This window comes from Xyrauchen texanus, chromosome 4 (assembly GCF_025860055.1).
Source record: "Xyrauchen texanus isolate HMW12.3.18 chromosome 4, RBS_HiC_50CHRs, whole genome shotgun sequence".
NCBI lineage: Eukaryota > Metazoa > Chordata > Actinopteri > Cypriniformes > Catostomidae > Xyrauchen > Xyrauchen texanus.
The window spans coordinates 44,757,058-44,780,235 of record NC_068279.1 but is presented as its reverse complement, the minus strand read 5'-3'; the positions used below and the strand labels follow the sequence as shown (position 1 = coordinate 44,780,235).

Genomic DNA, 23,178 nt, shown 5'->3' with positions numbered 1-23,178 from the left:
GTGTTCTGCATAAGAAAGAAAGTCATGCAGGTTTGGAATGACATATGGGTGAGTAAATTATAAGAATTTCAATTTTTGGGTGAACTATTCCTTTTAGTTTTTTCATCATTTCCATCTATACCAACACATTTCACATATTTTGGATGTCTTAGTCATATTTGTTGGAATACATTCATTGCAGAAGATAAATATCATACTCTGGGCTTCCACAGACACTAAACAATGCACTTATGACCTTTTCATGTGTCCGTTGTGTGGGAACAAAGTGTGCCATTCTGTTTATTGCCTCATCTCACAGGTGTCTTTCATGTACAGTGCACACATGCCCTTGATGTGTTCAATTCAATAACAAGTTCAACCCCTCCTTAAACAGTGTATAACCAAATCAGGGGGACAACAGAATCCATGAATGCCCATAAGGAATGAGACCGTGCTAAGCCTCTTTTGCCCCTCCATTTGATAGATCTCTTTGTTGCAGCCGATAATACACATGTCAGGTCATAACAACATTTCCACCAGCTGACAAGCAAAGTCATGGCTTTAAATGAGCCCCATTATCATGAATCACATTTGAACATATCAGAGTTCTCCTCTCAGATCATGTTTGCTGTGCAGTCACAGATTGAATTATATTAATGTATCAGTGACAATGGATGCGACTGCCCATTGACTGGGGATCAAAGCAGATGTCCTAGCATATAGAGGTTATTGGTTTAGATGGGGATACTAGTAGAGACAAATATATCAATAGAGTATTCAATTAAGGGTCATTCAACAACTCCTAGGATTCATGTTTATGGTTTTCTACACTGCTTTTATGCAGTGTTTATGTAAAACTGGACTAAAGTAGAAGAGATTTATCCCAGATTATCTCAAAAGTGCAATATAAATTAGAAGTTTTTATGAACAAATCGAGTTTCAATGTTGCCAGAAATCAGTACATTCAGTTCTGTCAGATAGTCAAACCAAATGTCTACTTCCACACCTTGGATTCAGTGTGAAATCTGTAAATGTAAAGTTTGGATACAGTGTGAACTTAAACTCCCCCTTCAAATACAATGTGAACTTAAACATTTTGCTTCTTGAATCTAGTGTGAACTTAAAATTCTGCTTTTTCGAAGTGTGAACTTAAACTTCCACTCTTTACATCCAATGTGAACTTAAATGTATCCTCTTCTAATCTGGTGTGAACTTAAACTTCCACTCTTCAAATCCATGAACTTAAACGTCTGCTTCCACCATTCTACTACTATAGTGTGAACTTAAATTCCGCCCTTCGAATCTAGTCTGAATTTAAACTTCAACGCTTCAAATCCAATGTCAATATGAACTTAAACATTTACCTCCTTGAATTTAGTGTGAACTTCAAATTCCACTCTTCAAATTCAATGTGAAACTTCTACACTTTAAATCTAGTGTAAACTTAAACTTCTGCTCTTCAAATCCAATGTGAACTTAAACTTTCACTCTTCGAATCTAGTGTAAACTCAAAATTCCACTTTTTGTAGTGTGAGCTTAAACTTCTACTCTTCAAATCCAATGTAAACTTAAACTCCCATTATTCGAGTGTGAACTTAAATTTACGCTCTTCGCATCAAACGTGAGCTTAAATTCTGCTCTCAAATTCAATGTGAACATAACTTCTGCTCTTCAAATCTAGTGTGAACATAAACGTATGCTCAACAATCCAGTGTGAATTTAAACTTCCACTCTTTTAATCCAATGTGAACCATTATCTGCTCTTAAAATCCAGTTTTTACTTACTCATTTTTTGTGTTTTTACATATTCATTCTGACTCATGTTGTTGTGCAGAGGTTGTAGGGGTAGTGATAACATTTTCCGAAGGCAAACTGATCCAACTGCGTCTGCATAAGATTTACAACTCATACATTTTAGAATGGAAACATCTGGGCTAACACTAATGCTTAAAATAATAGCACATTCACCATGTCAAAAGGCCATTATCTTCACATTTTATGGTGTTTTTCCCAACATGCAAGCAGAGGTCTCTCTCCTGTGAAGTTTCCTGTCTATTGACGGCTACACACTACAGTTCACGCATGCTGAAAATGCATTGAAATTTTTTGGGAACGACTTGCTTTGGCGCTGGCCTGTTGGCCGTGGCAGGTGTGAAGCAAGGAGCTGTGGAAGGCTAGGAGCAAGTAGCCGTGGAAGGCTTGGATCAAAATAGCCGTGGAAGGCTTGGAGCAAGAAGCCGTGGAAGGCTTGGCGCAAGAAGCCGTGGAAGGCTTGGATCAAAATAGCCGTGGAAGGCTTGGAGCAAGAAGCCGTGGAAGGCTTGGCGCAAGAAGCCGTGGAAGGCTTGGACGCAAGAAGCCGTGGAAGGCTTGGATCAAGAAATAGCCATGGACGGCTTGGAGCAAGAAGCCGTGGAAGGCTTGGAGCAAGAAGCCGTGGAAGGCTTGGAGCAAGGGAGCAGAAGATGCAGGTTTTGGCCCTGGGTTCCCACCATGATCCACTGTGTAAAGGGATCCACAAAGTTCCCTTTACACTCCTTTACTGAAAATGCTCCTTCATATGACCAAAAGCAAACAACTTTAGCTGCAACACACTCTGACGTAGGTATGCAGAATCTCGGCTTCTGGACCGTATTTTTGGATTGAGGACTAGTTGCACTGTGAAATCGAAAAAAAAAAAAAAAACATGCCAGACAAACTCATACATGCAGTGTTTTAATTGTCTGTCCTTTATTTGTATTTCTCTGCCACGCCAAAAATACAGTAATTGTAGAGAGAGAGCCAAGAGAAGTGTTTCAGTGTTTACTGGTACATTGTCATAGTTATATTTTAAATAGCCATCTGTATCTGCGATTGCCACTTGTTTTCAAACTGAACCACCTCCTCTCTCAAGTACACTCAGGGCCGTAGCTAGTGGGGTGAAAGGTGGAAATGATTCTAGGGGCCCAACGTTCCAGGGGGGCCCACAACATATTCAAAACTGTATTTTTAATGGGTTAAGGGCCCAGAGCAATTTACAGTCAGGAGGCCCAGAAATCTTTGCTACGACCCTGAGTACACACCTTCCAAACGGACCTCCTATGCTCTCCGTCAGAGCTTTCCCTAGTGTGCAAGTGCCCTCAGGAATTAAGGCAGAAATATTTGGCCTATCAGCATTTATTGAATGGGTAGAGTATTGATTCAATGTTGATACACAAGGGCACAGAGCATGAGTGAAGCTTCAGAGAAGTCGATAAATGTGATTTTATCCAAGTCCAATATTTGACAAATATATTTCATCATATGGACCAATTTAAACCTCATTCAGGCTTCCATTTATGTCATTTACAAAATGAATGTGCATTGCATGGTCCAAATAATTTAGTCTTCGATAAATTTGAAGAGAAATGTTTAAGTTACATTTACATACATACATATATTTTTCTTTTGATTGTAGACTTTGGTATCCTGGCATATCTGAGTGCAGTTTGTAACTGTTAAGATCTCATCTGAAACATGTTTGAAACTCTCCATTTAATGTCATTGCTGAACAGGAGAATCAACTGAGGCATAAGATCTTTTTGTGATTGTTGTTTTCTATGGGCTTTTACAGTGGAGTCTCTTAGAAAGCTGTTCATTGCATTTATGTAGTGAAGTACTGAAAAGGTTTGAAGTTTTGAAAGCGGATCATGAATATTGATGTAAAATCCATCTAGGAGAGCTTGACAACTATCCAGTCATTATCATTAAGATGAGCATACTCATGTTATTATAATGACTGTAAAAGCTTGACACAGGATGAGCCGAGGCAACTGAAAGCGTGCAACTATACAAACAGGTGTCGATAATGCTCCCTATGCTCTCTAAACTGATTTTCAATGGGATGGCAATTGTTATCAGTACTTTAATGGAGAGTGGTTTGGATTAGAAAGATGCTTTATTGTACAGATTTTCCTTGACTGTTTATGAAGATTAACCAGCATACGAATAAGCCACTATTCTGTGACACTGCTTACAAATTCTTTGAATGTCTCCAGTTGTGTTCCCTCAACATTAAAGCCAGTCGCTCGACTCTCAAAAAACATCAGAAGTTCTTAGCAAGCACGATAGGAAATGCAAAGGCATAGGCTTATGCATAGTGAGAGTGCACCAGTGACAGGTGTAAGGCCAATCTCTTTCCCGGAGCACAGTAATGTAATGTGGGCTTCATATACAAGTGCTTTACAAAAAAGGATTGTTTTTTCTGGGTTAATCCCTTCACTTTGCACCATTGTCCATCAGGTCAGCTGATACAAATCTGATAATCATTAGACACTGAGACTTGATCCTGTGCGGCAATGCTGTAATGTGGGGGGAGAGAGTGATATAAAGAGCACTGAAGTGTTTTGAATTACACACACACACACACACACACACACACACACACACACACACACACACACACACACACACACACACACACACACACACACACACACACACACACACACACACACACACACACACACACACACACACACACACACACAAACAAATCATGCATTCTATCTCAATATAAGTACTTAAGGACTCTTAATATCAAGACAGATTGGTGATGTGAACTCCATTCTTTGCTCTTCACTAAAGCATCATTATAATTTGTCATCGTTATTTTCCAAAAAATTAAGGGTGTGCATGATATTGTATTTTATTTCCTTTGAAGATGTTCAGGATTGGCCAGATTTAGCTAACTCCTGAATTAAATTTAGCCCCAAAGTCCAACTAAACATTTATATCATTTTATATAAAGCTAATACATACCCAAACCCAAAATCTAGATTATAAATTATTTCCATTTGCTTTATTGTTGTCTGATTTTGGAAACTTTTGGGGAAATTTTCCTAAATGTTGTCCCCAATGTAGCCCTATAAGGTGAGTTAAAACAAAGTTACACAAATGCATACTGCACTCAAGAGGAGCAGAAGCCCATAAGTGTTTTCTAGTCACTTTAGCACCATTATGGAGGGTGTGGGATCAGCTGCAGTCACATGTCAGATTAGCATGCTAGGGGAAAAAAGAAAACTTTCCGGCGGTTGATGCGCTGTAATGCTGAACTGTCGGTCTACTTCTTAGTATTGAGTGCCAACTAGTGGCTGATAATGGCAGTACCGTTTAAAAGATAACTTATTCCTTTGAATGGCGCCAAAAAGTATTTCACACTTAAATTAGATAACACAATTTCAAACCAAGTAGCATTTATTAAAAATCTAATAAGAAACACTAAAAAGGCCTTGGGACCAATTGGTTAAAAATAATTCAAAAAATTGAGGGCAAAATAAATAAATAATCTCAGAAAATGTTTCTACCTTGGCATTATTATTTTGCAGTTGCCACTTTCTGTTATCTAATCCAATAACATTTATATAGTTTCAAGTGTGACTTAAAGAAACAGTTCAACACCAAAATGAAAACTCTCTCATCATTTCTCACCCTCATGCCACCCCAGATGTGTATGACTTTCTTTCTTAGGCAGAACACAAATTAAGATTTGTAGAAGAATATTTCAGCTCTGTAGGTCCATACAATGCAAGTGAATGGTAACCAAAACGTTGAAACTCTAAAAAGCCCATAAGTCATATAGAACACTTTTATGCTGCCTTTATGTGCCTTTTGGAACTTCACTTGCATTGCACTGACCTACAGAGCTGAAATATTCTTCTAAAAATGTTAATTTTTGTTCTGCAGAAGAAAAAAAGTCATACACGTCTGGGATGGCATGAGAGTGAGAAAATGATGAGATAAATAAAAAATGTACATCGGGGAAACTGCAATATACATTTCAGTAAAAGTTATACGTTTGAAAACTGTCTCAGTCAATGATATAAGGATTACCTTGTGTTCATGTTGTTTAAACGTTTCTGACTACCTTGTTGACTAATGTTGTGTGAGCTTGATAGGGTGACCATTCAATTTCAACGTATGAAAAAAAGATGAACTGAATGTGAATGGTGACTGAGCTATCAGTCCCTAACATTCTGCCAAACATCTTTTGTGTTCCACAGAAGAAAGCAGTTAAACAGAAATACTCAAACCAACAATCATCCATACGATTATCTAATCAGCCAATCATGTGGCAGCGGTGCATAAAATCATGCAGATACGGGTCAGGAGCTTCAGTTAATGTTCACATCACGTCTTGTTGATGAGAGGTCAACGGAGAATGTCCAGACTGGTTTGAACTGACAATGTCTACAATAACTCAGATAACCGCTCTGAACAATTGTGGTGAGAAGAATATCATCTCTGAATGCTATTCTGAGATACGGGTTGTTGCTGTTTTGGCAGCACGAGGGGTGTGTTATTGTGTACACCTACACAATATTAGGCAGATTGTTTTAATGTTGTGGCTGATTGGTATGTGTGTAAATTCTGTTGCATAGGTATGTGTAAAATATATGTTGTTCCATTCCTTACTACACAGTACTTATTTAATTACACTTTTAACAAGGACTCTGTAAATAAAGCGTTTCTAGATATTCTGTTTATCTCATTTAGGGCCTAGTAGAGAAGCCCTAATACATTTGATTAATATCCTTTTTTCTTCTTTCTTTGGGATCTTTTAATTTATTTGAGTAAAATCCAGCAAATGCACTGGTGCTATTGTCATTTAACACCACAAGAATTACTTGAACCAAGACCTCCACCACAGCAAAAATGAAAGGGTTCACATCTAGGGATTAAAAAGTTTAATACCATTTATTCCATTTTTAACATTAACCTTGACATATTATTAGAAAATCTTCAACCAAAGACAATGTCTCAAACATGGGGCAACAAACAACCTGGTAAAAATGTGCTGTACAGTCTGGCAAACACCTCTATATATAAGTATATAACCACACATTACTTAACTTTAGCTCTGTAACTGGTGTTGGAAGATGTTATCAGCATTACATTGATATAAAAGGATAGTAAATAATCAAACAATATTGAAATACAGAAGAAATTTTGGGTCCGATCATACAACAGTTACTAAACAAAAAGGCAGCATTAAAGGGATAGTTTACCCAAAACTAAAAATTCTCTCATTATTTACTCACTCTCATGCTATCCAAGATGTGACTTTTTTTTCTGAAGAACACAAATAAAGATTTTTTAGAACAATATCTTAGCTCTGTAATGCAAGAGATCTGTGGACAGAACACTGAAGCCCCAAAAAGTACATAAAGGCATCATAAAAGTAATCAATACGGCTCCAGTGGTTAAATGAATGTCTTCAGAAGTGATAGATGTGGGTTAGAAACAGATCAATATTAAGATAACAGAAAAGATAAATCAATATCCCTATTTACAATAAATCCCACCTTTGACCAGCCCGACAAGTAGGTGACGAACAATGCAATTCACCAAAAAACAAAAGAAGAATGTGGAAGTGGAGATTTATTGTAAATGATTTATTACATTTTGACCTTTTTCTCACCCACACTTGGGAGTTAGAAAGATTAAGACATGGATTAAACCACTGGAGTCGTATGGATTACTTGTATGTTGCCTTTATGTGCTTGTTGGAGCTTCAGATTTCTAGTCACCATTCACTTGCATTGTAAGGACCTACAGAGCTGTAATATCTCAATTTGTGTTGAGCAGAAGAAAGTCATACACATCTGGGATGGCATGAGGGTGAGAAAATGATGAGAGAATTTTCATTTTTGGGTGAACTATCCCTTTAAAGGATATGACTGGTCTTCATTCATATGGTAATATGAACATGCAATCCCAACCCCTTTTTTAGTACATTAAAAAATACATTTGCTTTGCAATCTGAGATTTGACACTGATTATGTCATTATCAAGTTTCATGTCATGCTCTCTGAAAATGAAAAATGGAGCAACTAAAAATTAGAAAAGAATTTTAACACGACAATGCTAATAAATACATATGAAACACTAATAGAAATAGTTAATGAACAAATAATGTATATTAACAGGCAATTGTGCACACCAGCATCATGGGACAAGAAAATAAATTGGGTATATTGAAAATTAAAAACAAATATAACAAGTACAAAAATATATATTGTTATACCTCCAATAATTTGGTCTTTTCAGAAACTCTGTACACCTCTTAAGCAATTCATGAATGTAAAAGATGTACTTGAATAATGCTGTTCTTTAATTTAAGGGGAGGTTAAAAAATACCATTTAGGAGTGATATGCAGTCTTTGCTTTTATAAAATATCCTCTAAAAGCTAAAAAGGTTTTGGATTGATTTTCTTATATTTAACCCATTAAAAGTGAAAGGAAGAAAAACAATTATGTAAACAAAACTGGACGACAAAATCAGAGAATAATGCAGCTTTCACATTGTGAAGGATTGCTGTAATTACACGATGACAACTCAAAGATTCTTCTCAGAGCTGTTTATGTTCTCAGAGAAACTATTATTTTATATGGAAAAGATCTTAATGCCAGAATAGATCCATGAACAGCAAAAATGTTTAAGAACAAAGAAAGCACTCCAAAAAGACGTAACAGAAACAGTGGCACATCCTCAAAACATGGACACAAGCAATAGCGGTTATTTATTCTATTGACAATGCAGCATATAAGAGACCATGATGTAGGTAGATTGACCATCTGTACACATCTCTTAGTTTGTGTCCAATGGAGGATTTTAGCATGCACAGAGAGTTGCTTTGCGATGCTGTAGTATAGAGACATTGGGTGTGCGTTTGGAACTCTTGGTGCTGTTGCGTTTGGGTGCGGAGCGTTCAGTCCTTCGCCGGGAGCTGAGTAGGCTGCGTCGGGGCCTCTTCCCCATCGGCCTGGACCCATCCTGTGGGGACTCTAGGGTCCGGTTGCCCTCAGTGGGGCACACAGTCAAGGCAGCTCTGTCACTGAGCTCAACATAAGGGAGGTTTTCCTCTAAAAGGGGCTCTGCACTGAGACTGACTCCTGATAGACCGTTCCTCCTCTCCAGGGCCGGCAAAGACTCACTGCTGGCTGAGGACAGGTCTGAATCCGGAGCCTGTAAAGGGGAAAAGACATGGTCATTTTGTGTTTTATCAGTTTCTCATTATTATACAAAAACGTCTTATACGCAGTGTTGGGGAAGATAATCCAAAGCAAATGATTTTTTGTTAAGCTCCGCCTCCCTTGACTACAATTGCTCGCTTTGACAAGCTCTGCAGAACTCCCCATGGGAATGAATGGGAGATTGCCGTGCACAACGTGGTTTTTGGCAAAATATTCTCCGAAACGGAATGGATCATATTTTTTACATGGGCTGGTATGAAGAGTGACATTTTTATGCATATTTAATAAAAGTTTTTATAAAAGACATTGTTAAATTGCACATTCATTTGATTGAAAAACTGTGGAGACTGAATCAGAATCAAGGCAAACGATTATTAGTCACTTGAAAAGAGAAAAACTTCATTTAATAACGATTACACATCTAAAAACATTAGCGTAAGTGAACAGAGCTGTTCTTGTTTTGGATTATTTTGATAATTAAAAGTACTCACACACATTACTTCCATAGGCTGCCATTGTAAAATAGCAAACGCTTGTCAGAGTAACGACGGCAGGGCAACAGTTGCTAAGACAGGATTGGTCAGAAGCGTTTAAGGCGGGGCTTAGCAAAGGGTCAATTGAATTATAGTCAAGCTACCCTTTTAAAAAAGTAGTTAGCTAAACTACAAGTTACACAACAAAGTTTTTTTTACACAAAAAAGCAATACTCAGTAATACTGATAATCCATGTCGTTCGTACAGATGCTTTAAAGTTCAATTAAATGAGTTTCACTGACTTTTCAAGCACATTTTTTGTTTGTTTTCAAGGACTTTGCTTGAGATGTCATTAAAACAAATTCTTTGTTATTTAAAATAAAACACCACTTATTACAAGTACATCAGATCTCAATGTGCATCTTTAACTACATACTCTCACAGTAACAATTCTTCGTACATTCATGATGAAATTGATGTGCAGTTGTAGTGTGCTCCCTTAAAACACACTCATAACTTGGTCCGTAAACAGTAGTCCATATGGCTCATGTGCTGTGTTTCATGTTTTCTAAAGTCACACAACAGATTTATGTGAAGAACAGACCAAATGTGTCATTCTCAAAAACTTTTTCCAAATTTTCCGTTCAGTTCAGTTTTTGCCTATAAACACTGAGGGTAAACATTTTGTGACATGTTGACATATATATATATACACGTATATGTGTAATATAAGACAACTTGGCAGTTGTTCTTTCTTTTATTATATAATTTTGTTTCACGAATGAAGCAAGTTAACACTATGTTAACACTAATGAGGGTTATATAAATATTGCAGTTAAAATGTGAATTAATAACTTTGTAACATGCTGGGAAAAATCACTATATGCATATTTAAGCAGCCGCTACAGCTCGTTCAAATCTACAGTGCGACCAGTGTAGTCCAATTCCTGATAAGTGAGTACTTTTTAGCAAATCAAAAATGATTCAGTCAGAGAAGTTACTTCTTTTCACTGATTCTTAATATAAGGGGCAAAACATGTCCTATGTACAAAAGTCTTTGTTAAAAATCAAGAAATTCATAACAATAAAAATACTGAAAACGATAAATCGAAAAACGAAATGTGTAATACTCAGGGCATTTATTACTTTTAATGTTTTAATACATTCACAAATCTTTCAAATGCATCCTCTATACTTGGAAGCACAAGTAACTTCACCTATAGTTTCCTCAGCATGAGGTCATAATGTTAAACTGCCAAACAAAGTGTTTAAAAATGCTCAAATTTAGACCCCTCTGTCCCAAAGCAGAAGGCAGCGGCTGCTCCTTTGGCAGAAGTGAGAACTCCACGAGTCCAGATTATTAGTGTTTTATATAGAAAATGACAATATTCTGGATGTACAGTATATTAGCTGGCTATCCTAATGTAAACACAGTCAAAAACTAAACAAAACACTATCAATGTTAAAGAGCTGAGTGCATTAAATGTGCACATCTAATAGTGTCACTGGGGGCTGATAAGATAAGATCGAAATCCTAGAACTGCCTTTGGTTGAAATTAAATGTATTCATTATTTTGCAACAAACTGCAGAGGGAAATAAATGTAATAAAATTGCTTTTATTTCTAACCATATCTTCCTCTAAAATATGAATCATTAATAGCACCATTAAGGCACGAGAATTGTTAAGAAGAATTAGAACCAGAATCATTCAACTCCTTACGATTCCCATCTCTAGTTAAAAGCAAGAGAAAGTTACGGGTGTGGAAAGATTCAAACTGCAAACAAAAGGACACCAACCCCCCAAAACGACAAAATAAATACAAATAAACAGAGCCTAACGTCTGGTCTTCATCACAACTTAACAATAGTGTCATGGTGCTCTTCTGCATTCTCTTGCCCTGTTCTTTATATTTCATTTCCCCCTCTATCAAAATCATAACAGCACCAGCAAGGCAAACAGGAACAAAAGATCAAAGCAGACTCCCTAAACCTCAAATCCACTCAACTTAAAAGGATTGAAAACACAAACATCTGTCCACTCTCCCAAAGCAAAAACAGCCGAAAGCAGCTGGAGGATTCATGCTTCAAACATGCTGGAGCCAAACAAACATGGAGACATGGCTTCCATCGGAACCGCTCTGACAATGGAGGCCTCAATAGGGAGGCGAAGAAAGAGAGAGAGAAAAAAAGTGAGAAGATAAAGGTGCTTGAAGGCAGGCTAAGCAGGGCTGATGAACAGCATGTCCGAGTCTCTTTTTGTGGGCACAGAGCCAAAGTGTGGCCAACGTGAAGATGAACCCTGTCAAAGGTCTTATCTGAAAGGTTCTGATTAGTTGTGCGTTCTGGACAGTGTAAAGACATCTTTTGAAGTTCAGGCTATTCATGAACTCCTGTTTTTGTCTGTGCAAGTACAAGTTTAAAGATTTTCATACTAGTAAATAAATTATTTCGGAGCAGTGGCCTAGTGGTTAGCATTCGTTCCACATCTTGAGTCTGGCTCATGTCACATTTGGTTAAAGGGGTCATGACATGAGAAACCAAATTTGCCTTGATCTTTTGGTATATAAGAGGTCTTTGTATCATTAAAACGTCCTGCAAGTTTAATATTTTAAGACGTCCTCCCCATTCTAAACGAATCATTTATTTAATCAAGCTCAAAATACAGCTCGTTCTGGATTCATGGTTAGAAGTGACGTGACGGTTAGAAGTGACGTAACAGCGTTTGCATATGACCGCCTCCAGCGCAAGACAACTACGCTCATTTCGTATCGCCGTGCGCCTCACAAGTGTTCAGTCGATGGACAGCGAGCTCTGACAGAGACTACTTGTGCACAGGAAAATTACGATGCCACACAGATGTGCTGTTCCTGGCTGTGGTCAAACAAAACCTCTGAATAAGCTGCCGAAAGATCCAGACGTCAGGGAAAAATGGATGCAGTTTATTTTTTGCGGACGTTCCAGTCACGGCAGTGTTAACTTAAGCGTTTGTTTTGTACATTTTAAGGATGACTGTTTTGAGAACAAATCTCAATATGATGCTGGCTTTGCCAGAAAACTGTTGCTCAAAGATAAGTCCGTGCCGACTATTCTGGGAACAACGACGACGCTAAACTGTAAGTAATCTATTTTAAACTTTAAACTACTTTTTAAAGCGCAATTTCATTCATTATGAATAATCACAGTGTTTTTACTTAGTTTACTTGCATATTGTTCTGGCTGGGGCGTCAATAATTGATACATAGGCACTGACGTTAGCCAATCATAACAGTGGGCGTTAACACTGAAGTCTTAAATGGAAACGCCCCCAAAACAGACTGTTTGAATCAGAGGATGAGAAACAGGGTGGGAAAAGGTCATAAATCACTAGATTTTAAAAGTTTTTCTTAAAAAAAAATATATTAATACTATAATTGCACCTAAGGGAACATAATAATACAATAAAAAAAACCATGTCATGACCCCTTTAAATGAAGAATGAGTATGCGTGACAAAACTTTTGACTGGTACTGTATATAGGCCTGTTGTGTTTATTAAATATCGCCTGAACAATGATTATTGTGCACTTCAAATTACAATTCCATTTTAACATCCAAATAAGGGAATTTTAAGTTAAAATAAAACTGCAATGAATGGCGCGTTTTTGTGTCTCGTTTTCCAGTGTTACTGAATTATGTGAGCACTGCAAATGTACCATCTCACTGACCGAACCATGGACTACGCTCAGAGCAGCTCCTGAAGAGCGTGTGAAGATTAGCCGCTTCGCTTCTTTTTCTCTTACTTTTACATTCACGAATGTTCTTGGTCGCTGCTGGTTTATACATGCAGTGTTAATGACAAGCAGTGAGACAGCGGAAACACCTGCTTACTCTGTTTCTGTGGAGATGATAGAATGAAGAAACATTTTTAAAAACAGAATCACAAAAAGGTCTTATTTATTGCCAAATAAGGGCTCGTGAATTAAATAAGAGAGCCTTAAATGAATGTGTGAAAGTGCAGATTTTAGGACATAAATATTTTACTATTGTGTAATATAATATATAGTTGAAGTAAAAAAGTTTACTTTATAAAAGAATATCAAATGTCAGAATAATAGTAGAGAGAATGATTTATTTCAGCTTTTATTTCTTTCATCACATTTCCAGTGGGTCAGAAGTTTACACATTGTTAGTATTTAGTAGCATTGACTATACATTTTTTCAACTTGGGTCAAACATTTGGTTAGCGTCCCACAAGCTTCTCACAATAAGTTGTGTGCAGTTCTGAGCAACATAGCAGTCATGACAGTGACGAGACATATACCAATTACAATAAACAACATATTTACACAACACAATTTACATATCAAATGTACACATACTTACACAACACGATAATAATATACAATGTACAGTAAACAATACACACAATATAGAATACACATACAATAAAAATAAAAAATACAGTATATAAAAAATATACAGTAGTTGTATTCAGGAGAATATATTTGACAGTCCAGTGTGAGATTATAAGATTAATAAAGTGCAGTGCTGATTATTGATCGTGAGAGATCAAGTGTTCAAAAGTCGGATTGCTTGGGGGAAGAAGCTGTCATGTAGTCGGCTGGTGCGGGTCCTGATGCTGCGATACCACCTGCCTGATGGTAGCAGTGAGAGCAGCCCATGACTTGGGTGGCTGGAGTCTCTGAAGATCCTCCGAGTTTTTTTCACACACCGCCTGTTATATATGTCCTGGAGGGAGGGAAGCTCACCTCTGATGATGTTCCTGGCAGTTCGCACCACCCTTTGCAGGTCTTTGCGGTGTGGGCGGTGCTATTGCCATATCAGGCAGTGATGCAGCCAGTAAGGATGCTCTCTACAGTGCTGGTGCAGAACCGTGTGAGGATGTGGTGGTTCATTCCAAACTTCCTCAGCCGTCTCAGGAAGAAGAGGCGCTGGTGAGCCTTCTTCACAACGGCCTCAGTGTGGACGGACCATATGAGTTCCTCAGTGATGTGGACACCGAGGAACTTGAAACTGCTGACTCTCTCGCCCAGTCCTCCATTAATGGTGACGGGACTGTGTTCTCTGTCTTTCCTCCTGAAGTCCACCACAAGCTCCTTGGTCTTACTGACGTTGAGGGAGAGGTTGTGCTCCTGGCACCAGCGTGTCAGAGTGTGCACCTCCTCTCTGTAGGCTGTTTCATCATTGTCAGTGATCAGACCTTCCACCGTCATATCGTCAGCAAACTTAATGATGGCATTGGTGCTATGTGTTGCCACACAGTCATGTGTGTATAGGGAATACAGGAGTGGGCTGAGAACACAGCCCTGCAGGGCTCCAGTGTTGAGGGTCAGTGATGAGATGTTGCTACCCATTCTAACCACCTGACGTCTGCCTGACAAGAGGTCCAGGATCCAGCTGCACAGTGAGCTGTTTAAGCCCAGAGTATCACATCAAGCTTGGATGGCACAAGAGGTCTTGGCTGATTTTTTCTTGATTTTCCCATGATGTCAAGCAAATGGCATGATCGGGGCACCTGTGGCTCAGGTGGTAGAGCGGGTTGTCCACTAATTGCAGGGTTGGTGGTTCGATTCCCGGTCCACACGACTCCACATGCCGAAGTGTCCTTGGGCAAGACCCCAAGTTGCTGCCAATGGCAGGCACTTTGGCATGCCAGCTCTGCCATCATTGGTGTGTGTGTGTGTGTGTGTGTGTGTGTGTGTGTGTGTGTGTGTGTGTGTGTGTGTGTGTGTGTGTGTGTGTGTGTGAGAGAGAGAATGGGACGTATTATAAAGCACTTTGAATACCGTTAAGGTTAAAAAGCCACTATATAAGTGCAGACCATTTACCATGCAGAGTTTGAAGCCTTAATGTACATCCACAGGTACACCTCCAAATCAGTATACCTCCTATCAGAACCTAATTGTAAATTAATTGGCTAATTGTCTAAAAGCTTGAAATCATTTTCCAAGCTACTTAAAGGCACAGTTAACTAAGTGTATGTAAACTTCAACTGTAATTAGGGCTGTCACTCGCTGAAAGTGTTTTATCAAATTAATTACATGATATGCCAATTAATTAAATTAATCGCAATTAATTGCATGTTAAAATGCAGCAAAACGCCATCAAATAACACTGATTCATTATGTAATTATTAAATGTATTTATATTTAAATAATTATAAATATATTATAAATGGAATAATTCAGAACTTTAAGATACATTACATTATTGTGGTAGACGAGTAAAGCATTGATAAGACAACAGAAAAATTGGCTTTGGAAAGCAATATATTTATTTCCACATTGATCATAAGCATATTTTGGCATAAGTCCACTGCAATTCATTCAACTGCAATTGGAAAATCTGTCAGAGATTTATTATAAGGGCTTTTCTAAGGATGCATCAATGTAACATGTCAGATTTTTGGAGCGTCTCACTATGGTTGTGTCATGTTATGTCACAAACACAGCGTTGTTTAAGTGGCCGAGTCAAGATAAATATAGTTTGAAACACATTTCTAATGCAAGAATGCACTCTCATCTTGTGCTGTCGCTAGTGTCAAGCAAGCCTGAATGTGGTTTGTTGTCTGTACAGTTTCACTTACTGCCCCCTGCTGAAAGCAGGTGGTACTTCAAGCTTGAATTGATCTGATGTTAGGAATATTCCTAATTAAGTTATACATTTTTTTAAACTGTTATTTTTTTGTAAAGATAATCACACTGAACAATTTATGTTGCTTGGGTTCTGAATACAACAGTGTAAATGTAAAATGGACCAAGACTAAAGTAGACCAAAAAGAGAGACAGATTTTATGTATTCAGAAATATCTTGATTTTAAAATTTTTTTTTACATATCATTCTACCGCTGTGCAATATTATTAAGTTTTTAAAGCCTTAAAGAAAAGCACACATTTTCCTATTTCATTACATAATCCCGGATAAATATGACTAAATGACTTCTTTAGGCGTATAAAGAAAACATTTGCATAACAATTAATCGTCCAAAATCGTGAAAGCCCTAAAACAGATAATTAATCGTTATAATCGCAATTATTTGTATTGAGAATGAATCGTCAGTCAAATTTCATAATCCTGACAGCCCTAACTGTATATCTTTAGATCTATGTTGTCTCAGACTATTTGAGAATTGTGTTAACACATGTTACTTCTTTTACCTTGATGAGAGGTGTGTTGGATCGGGATCCTGATTTTGGGTTGCAGTGTGGACCCTCTGCCAGGCTGAGTATCACCTCGTCTCTGTGCACAGATAGGTGGGGTTTGCCAGGCTCAGGCAGCGCGATAACTATGACGCTAGTGTTGTCTGCACGGAGCATCCGCTGACGCCATCGCATCAATGCATGGCAGCCTAACCGCCGCGCAACTGACATCCCGAAAGGCGCCTGGAGAGTATAAAACACACACACACACACTCGTTCAGCTAACCATCACCAACAGAGAGATGCCAGTCAATCAAATGCATAGTTCTTTCAATAACAGAATATATGGGGGTAGAGATGACAGAGGTATACTGTTAAATTAGCACGTACCACAGCTTCATCATGGCTCTGGCACACAGTAACCGCCTCCTGGGGTGGCACCATATTCCAAAGCCCGTCACTGCCAACAATGATGTACCGATGCCGTCTAAGGTCAAGGGTCACCACACTGGTGTCAGGCTCTGGAGATACCACAAACTCTCCACTGTAAAAGTCATAACTCCATAGATCACCTGCACAGACACATTTGCAATAAATATCCCCAAGCTTCACTAAAAATCTCTAAATTGTGATAAAGGAAAAGTTCACCCTAAAATTATCGTTCTCTCATCATTTAATCACCCTTATGCCATCCCAGATTTGTATAGTTTTCTTTCTTCTGCTGAACTCAAATAAAGATTTAATAAGAATATTTCAGTTCTGTAGGTCCATTCAATGCAAGTGAATAGGTGCCAACATTTTGAAGCTCCATAAAAGCACAAAAAGGCAACACACAAGCAATCCATACAACTCCAGTGGTATAATCCATGATTCTGAAGCTATATGATCGGTGTGAGTGAGAAACAGATCAATATATAAGACATTTACTATAAATTCTCCTCCCTGCTCAGTCAATCTCCACTTTAACGTCACACATTCATCTTCTTGTATTTTTGATGATTCACATTCTTCATGCATATTGCCCCCTACTGGGCAAGGAGAAGAATTTCTAGTTAAAAATTATTAAATATTGATCTGTTTCTCACACCCACTTATCATATCATTTCTGAAGACATGGACTAAAACCACTGGAGATGTATGGATTACTTTTATGCTGCCTTTGTGCTTTTCAGAGCGTAAGAATTTTGGCACCCATTCACTTGCATTGTATGGACCTACAGAGCTGAAATATTATACTAAAAATCTTCATTTGTGTTCAGCAGAAGAAAGAAAGTCATACACATCTGGGATGCATGAGGGTGAGTAAATTTTCATTTTTAGGTGAACTATCCCTTTAAGGGCCTATATTAATATTGAGGAAGGAATGGATATTGAATTTGATTGTGACTAAATTTCACAGGGAACGAAGTGTGCATAATATTTCTAAATACTATTTTAAAGCAACAACTTGCACATTGTAATAAAGTTTTGATTTACCCAGAGCTCTGGCAACAGCGAGGAAGGGGATCTGGTCAATCGGGGTGCTCCTCCTTACAGGGCCATTGTGAGATAATCTGGGTCTCTTCCACACCACACGGTTCACTCCAGACTTTTTCACAACACTAAACAATCAAAGAGGCAAATGAGTAAGGACATTATGAAATGACTGTGTTGGTAAGTTGAAGTGTTTGAAGATGGCATGTTATCCAAGAAACTTCTATGCTGAATTGAAAGTCATTGAGTGTGCCTCACCTGCCTCCCAGTCCCTCAATTCTCTGCTTCTCTTTCGGGAGCTCGGGCTTGTGGTCTTGTGTGACCTCCACAGCTTTTATGACTTTATCAGCAGGATCTTCCCTCACGCCGAGCACGACAGATGAGTCCCCGACATGAGCCACAAACATGAGGTCCCCTCTGATCACCACCACACTGGCTGTAGTGCCCGAAGTGCTGGGGAGCCCAGTTAATGTCTTTGGCCACTCAGCTAAAGAACAGATACAGGGTTAATTCAACTGTTTTAGCCAATCCACTTTCATTGTGTAGCAGGATGTAGTGGAAAAAAGTAATGGATTACTTTTATGCTGCCTTTATGTGCTTTTTGGAGCTTGAAAGTTTTGGACCCCATTGACTTGCATTGTATGGACACACATCATACATCTATGAAAATATCTTGGTTTGTGATACGCAGACAAAAGATAGTCACACCAGTTCACCGTGGCATAAAATGCTGAAATCAATTATGGTGGCTACATCAGTCACTTCAAACCTCAATGGCTCTCATTGCATCTCATGACCAAATGTCACTGTGTCAATGAGGTTTGTTGTTATCAACATAGCCGCCATTTTTATTTCAGCGCTTTATCATTGATTTGATTTGACAGTGAATAACAACTTAAAAGTTCAATTAAAAATACAAAGCGACTGTATGGCTTCAGTAGACTTGAAATCTAGTGCATGAGTTATATTGATTACTTTTACTACTGTCTTATGGTGTTTTTTTCTCTTTTTTAAGCTTGACAAACCAGAGTCTCTATTAACTTAATGGCAAATAAACCCTGAGAATACTTTAAGAAAAATTCACCTTTTGTGTTCCATGAGCGAAAAAACAAAAACAAAACAAACATATGGGTTTAGAAAGACATTAGGCTCAGAGAATAATGACAGAATTTTTATTTTTGGGTGAATATCTCTTTAAAAAAACACAAAGGAACAAATTAAGTCTTAAAGGACTATATTGTGATGCAGCAGAGGGAAGGAATTTCAGCTAAATGACTTGAATTGTAGTTTTTCCCCTCACACAAAGCTGTTGCATGGCTTCAGAAGTCATGGAATATAGTGTAGGGTTGTATGGACTACATTTGTACTAATGTTATGGAGCTTTTTAAAATCCTGGTGGTCCCAGTCACCATTCACTTTGATTATATTGAGAAGAGCAGCCTGCAAACATTCTGAAAAATATCTTTGTTTGTCTTCTATGGAAGAAAGTCATCCCAGTTTAAAACAACATGAGGGTGCGTAAATTTACAGTCAACTATACTGACTTGTATGTTCTATTATAGGTCAATGGATACCAAATGAGATACTTTTGTTCACCGTAACCATACGAAACCAAAGTGAATTGGTTTTATTTATCAGCAGGTTCGCGCAGCTGTTCGTTAACCCAAAGCCATCAAAAAGAGAACTGTTTGACTACCTATATTTAATTAAAACCAATGTCACTTTAGGCAAGTGAGTCCACTTGGCGGTCATCTTTGTAATGCACTTGGGCAGCATAAATGTAGAGCTCCTATCTACTTGATTGGGAAAAGACCAAATTATCACTATTTATTTTAGGCTGGCTCAGCTAATGTGAATGCTCGTTCTAGAGTTAATTGACAGGCGGTGTGCATCTTATAACTGATTGTCTCTTTCACCTGTAAGGCGGGACTTCCTTTTCTACATCCGCCATATTGGGCGTTCCAGTTTCTCCCATTCAATGTAATGCAAGTGGTCTGTCTTAGGCTAAACAGTCTTTGGTAAATATCTCTACAAATTGTGATCTTTCAAATCCGCTTTTCAACCGTAAATACCTAGCGTGGCGCCCTATTTCAAAACGTGTATTAGCCCGACAACCAAATTGCATTTTTGTGTATTTTATAAACAGAATAACTCTTAGTCTAATACCTCATTAGTAAATATAGGCTACATAGAGGTCTTTTAATAACACAATTATTAAAATAATAAATAATCAGAGCTGCGCACAACGCCAAAAGCCAGACACTCAAAAACAAACTGTAATGTCAACGCGTCGTTTACATGGGGAAAAATACTTACGCAGCTTTTTCCACATAGCATGATGACAAGCGATAAAGCCCTTGCGAATTGCGGCGCTAACTTTCCTGTAATCCTTCGACCAAAAGCCCTTTTGCTTCTTGAGAAAGTCCCAGAGGTGATCTCGAGCGAACAGTGCTGCTTCTCGCCCGCCGTGACCGTCAAACACGGCGAAGAACGCGACCGATCTCCTGCTGTCCGGTGCCGCCGGTTCAGTCCCGGGTTCCTCCGTGCCGTCACTAGACAGTGTGTTACTCCAAGTTACAGTGAAGGGAAACGGCTTGTTTGTGCAGTACAGCGGATAGCTTCCGGAGTCAGGCTCTTGGTCCGGTTTTGCACCGGTGTGTCCAGCCGCTTGCAGCTCGTCGTCGGTCGGTTCGAGCTCCACGATCACCTCCGTTAAATCCTCCATGTATTTCCGCCCTCCTTGTTCGGAGAATACGCTCACGCGCAGCGATAGGTCGGGATTCATGGCCGATCTGAAAGTCTTCGTTAATAAATCAACCTAAAGACTGCGAAATCATGCTTAAAATATTTTTGTGAAAATTGAGAACATTTATTAATTCGAGCTAGCCTTTCGTTTATTTTCTAAACTGCCCGACTTCTTCTTGTCCGTCTCAGTCTCGTAGGAAAGTACTGAGCGATAGAGCGCCATCTGTTGGACAGGACTGTCGGTACAATCAGAGACAGTTTAGCAGAGACCAAACTACTTTTCCGGGTTTAAAAGTATAGTTCACCCAAAAATGTCAACCTCGTGCCTTCCCAGATGTGTCTATGACTTTCTTCTGCAGAACACAAGTGAAGGTTTTTAGAAGAATATCTCAGTTCTGTTGGTCCATACAATGCAAGTGAATGGTGACCTGAACTTTGAAGCTCCAAAAAGCACATAAAAGAAACACAGAATTATCCATACGACACCAGTGGTTAAATCCATATCTTCAGAAGTTATTAAATAGATAAATATTGAAGTCCTTTTTACTATAAATCCCCACCTTTGAACAGCCTGACAGTAGGTGCCATGCATGAAGAATGTGAATTGCAAAAGAGCGTGAAAGTACAGATTTATAGTATAAAAAAAAAAAAGGACTTAAATATTTATCTGTTTCTCACTCACACCTATCATATCACTTCTGAAGACATGGATAAAAACACTGGAGTGGTTTACTTTTATGCTGCATTTATGTGTTTTTTGGAGCTTCAAAGTCTTGGTACCCATTCACTTAAATACACCTACAGGGCTTAAATATTCTTCTAAAAATGTTAATTTGTATTCAGCAGAAGAAAGTCACACACATCTGGGATGACGTCTGGATGAGCAAAACAATCCCTGCCCACTTTTTCAGCCTTATGGGTTCCAAAAGTATTTTTCCCATTCATTTTTTTTGCATTGGCATTTTATATAATCATCCATAAAAGAGTTATAAGCCATTAACCAAACCAACTAGCTCTGCGGTGAATCAGTTTTGAGGCAAAAATAATTTGAAAATCAGACAAAAACACAAGGCTGTGTATTAACCATCTTTCATGAGTGCACAAACTACAAATCCCATGAAGCATTGCAAATAATGTACTTTTGATAATAAAAAAATGGCAATATATAAAACTGTTGTATTTAAATTGTTGATTATAAATATAGATATATTTTACATACAAGGCAAAGGTTGCCACACCAAATATTGATTTAGCTTTTTTATGTTCACTAGACTTTGAATAACTTTAATTTATATATTAAAACTACATATGCCATTATTTTTGATGACATCCTCTCTATGCAACATTTTTCACAAGTGCCTAAAAGTTTTGCACAGTATTTTATGTATAAGTAGTTTGAGGGTGATGGGGCCGACTCTGTTGAGTCTTTCACAGCGCATCATGGGAGTGGGTGGTCTCTCAAGGGCTCATTTCGTGGGCTTCGTTGGCCATTGTTCTCTGATTGGTGGATTTTCCCCATCAGGATCATGGGTAGTTGGTTCACCAGCAACTGTGCTATTAAACATGATTTCTAAACAATGACGTTAAAATAACAGACTGATGGCTTCAGCGGAAGCATATGGCATCGATGAACAACCTCGGAGCTCATATTAGGCCTGTCTTTAAAGGTTTATATGGTTAGTTTTTATTGTGATCTGAGCTAAAGAAGCACAATTTATGATACCACTGTTATCCCTGCAGACGTAGCCAATCTCTGAAACTCTTTAAAATCTCAGATGCTTCTACACTTTGATTTGAGTCCACCAGTAGAAAATTCAATTGATTGGACATGATTTGGAAACGCACACACCTGTCCAGGGCTTGACTGGTAATCTGGCATACTGGGCATTTTCCCAGGGGGCCGATCAGGGGCGGACTGGCCATCGGGAGAACCGAGCGGGTCGGTTTTGGGCCAGTTGCCATGTAAAATCCCAGGCTGATTTCTCTTCCCAGTCCAGCCCTGCACCTGTTTATATAAGGTCTCACAACTGAAAATGCATATCAGAGCAAAAACCAAGCCATGAGGTCAAAGGAACAGACTGCAGAGTTCAGAAATAGGATTGTGTCGAGGCACAGATCTGGGGAAGGCTACAAAACAATTTTGGCTGTATTGAAGGTTCCCAAGAGCACAGTGGCCTCCATAATTCTTAAATGGAAGAAGATTGGAAGAACAACCAGGACTCTTCCTAGAGCTGGCCACTCAGCCAAACTTAGCAATCTTGGAAGAAGGGCCTTGGTAAGAGAGGTGACCAAGAACCCGATAGTCACTCTGGTTGAGCTTCAGAGATCATGTGTGGAGATGGGAGAAACTTGAGTGGCCAGATGAAAGCCTCTC

The 23,178-nt window shown here is 38.5% G+C and overlaps 1 protein-coding gene across 1 annotated transcript; it reads right to left on the bottom strand.

Annotated features, from left to right (window-relative positions):
* Positions 1-6,682: 6,682 nt before the first annotated feature.
* Positions 6,683-20,976, bottom strand: LOC127642361 (protein phosphatase 1D-like). The gene is made up of 6 exons (XM_052124978.1): positions 20,376-20,976; positions 18,318-18,546; positions 18,063-18,187; positions 16,977-17,158; positions 16,605-16,829; positions 6,683-8,965 (listed from the first exon to the last, which is right to left on the bottom strand). The coding sequence occupies exons 1-6, from the start codon at positions 20,842-20,844 to the stop codon at positions 8,612-8,614; spliced, it is 1,584 nt and encodes a 527-aa protein (XP_051980938.1). The 5' UTR covers positions 20,845-20,976; the 3' UTR covers positions 6,683-8,611.
* Positions 20,977-23,178: the final 2,202 nt, after the last annotated feature.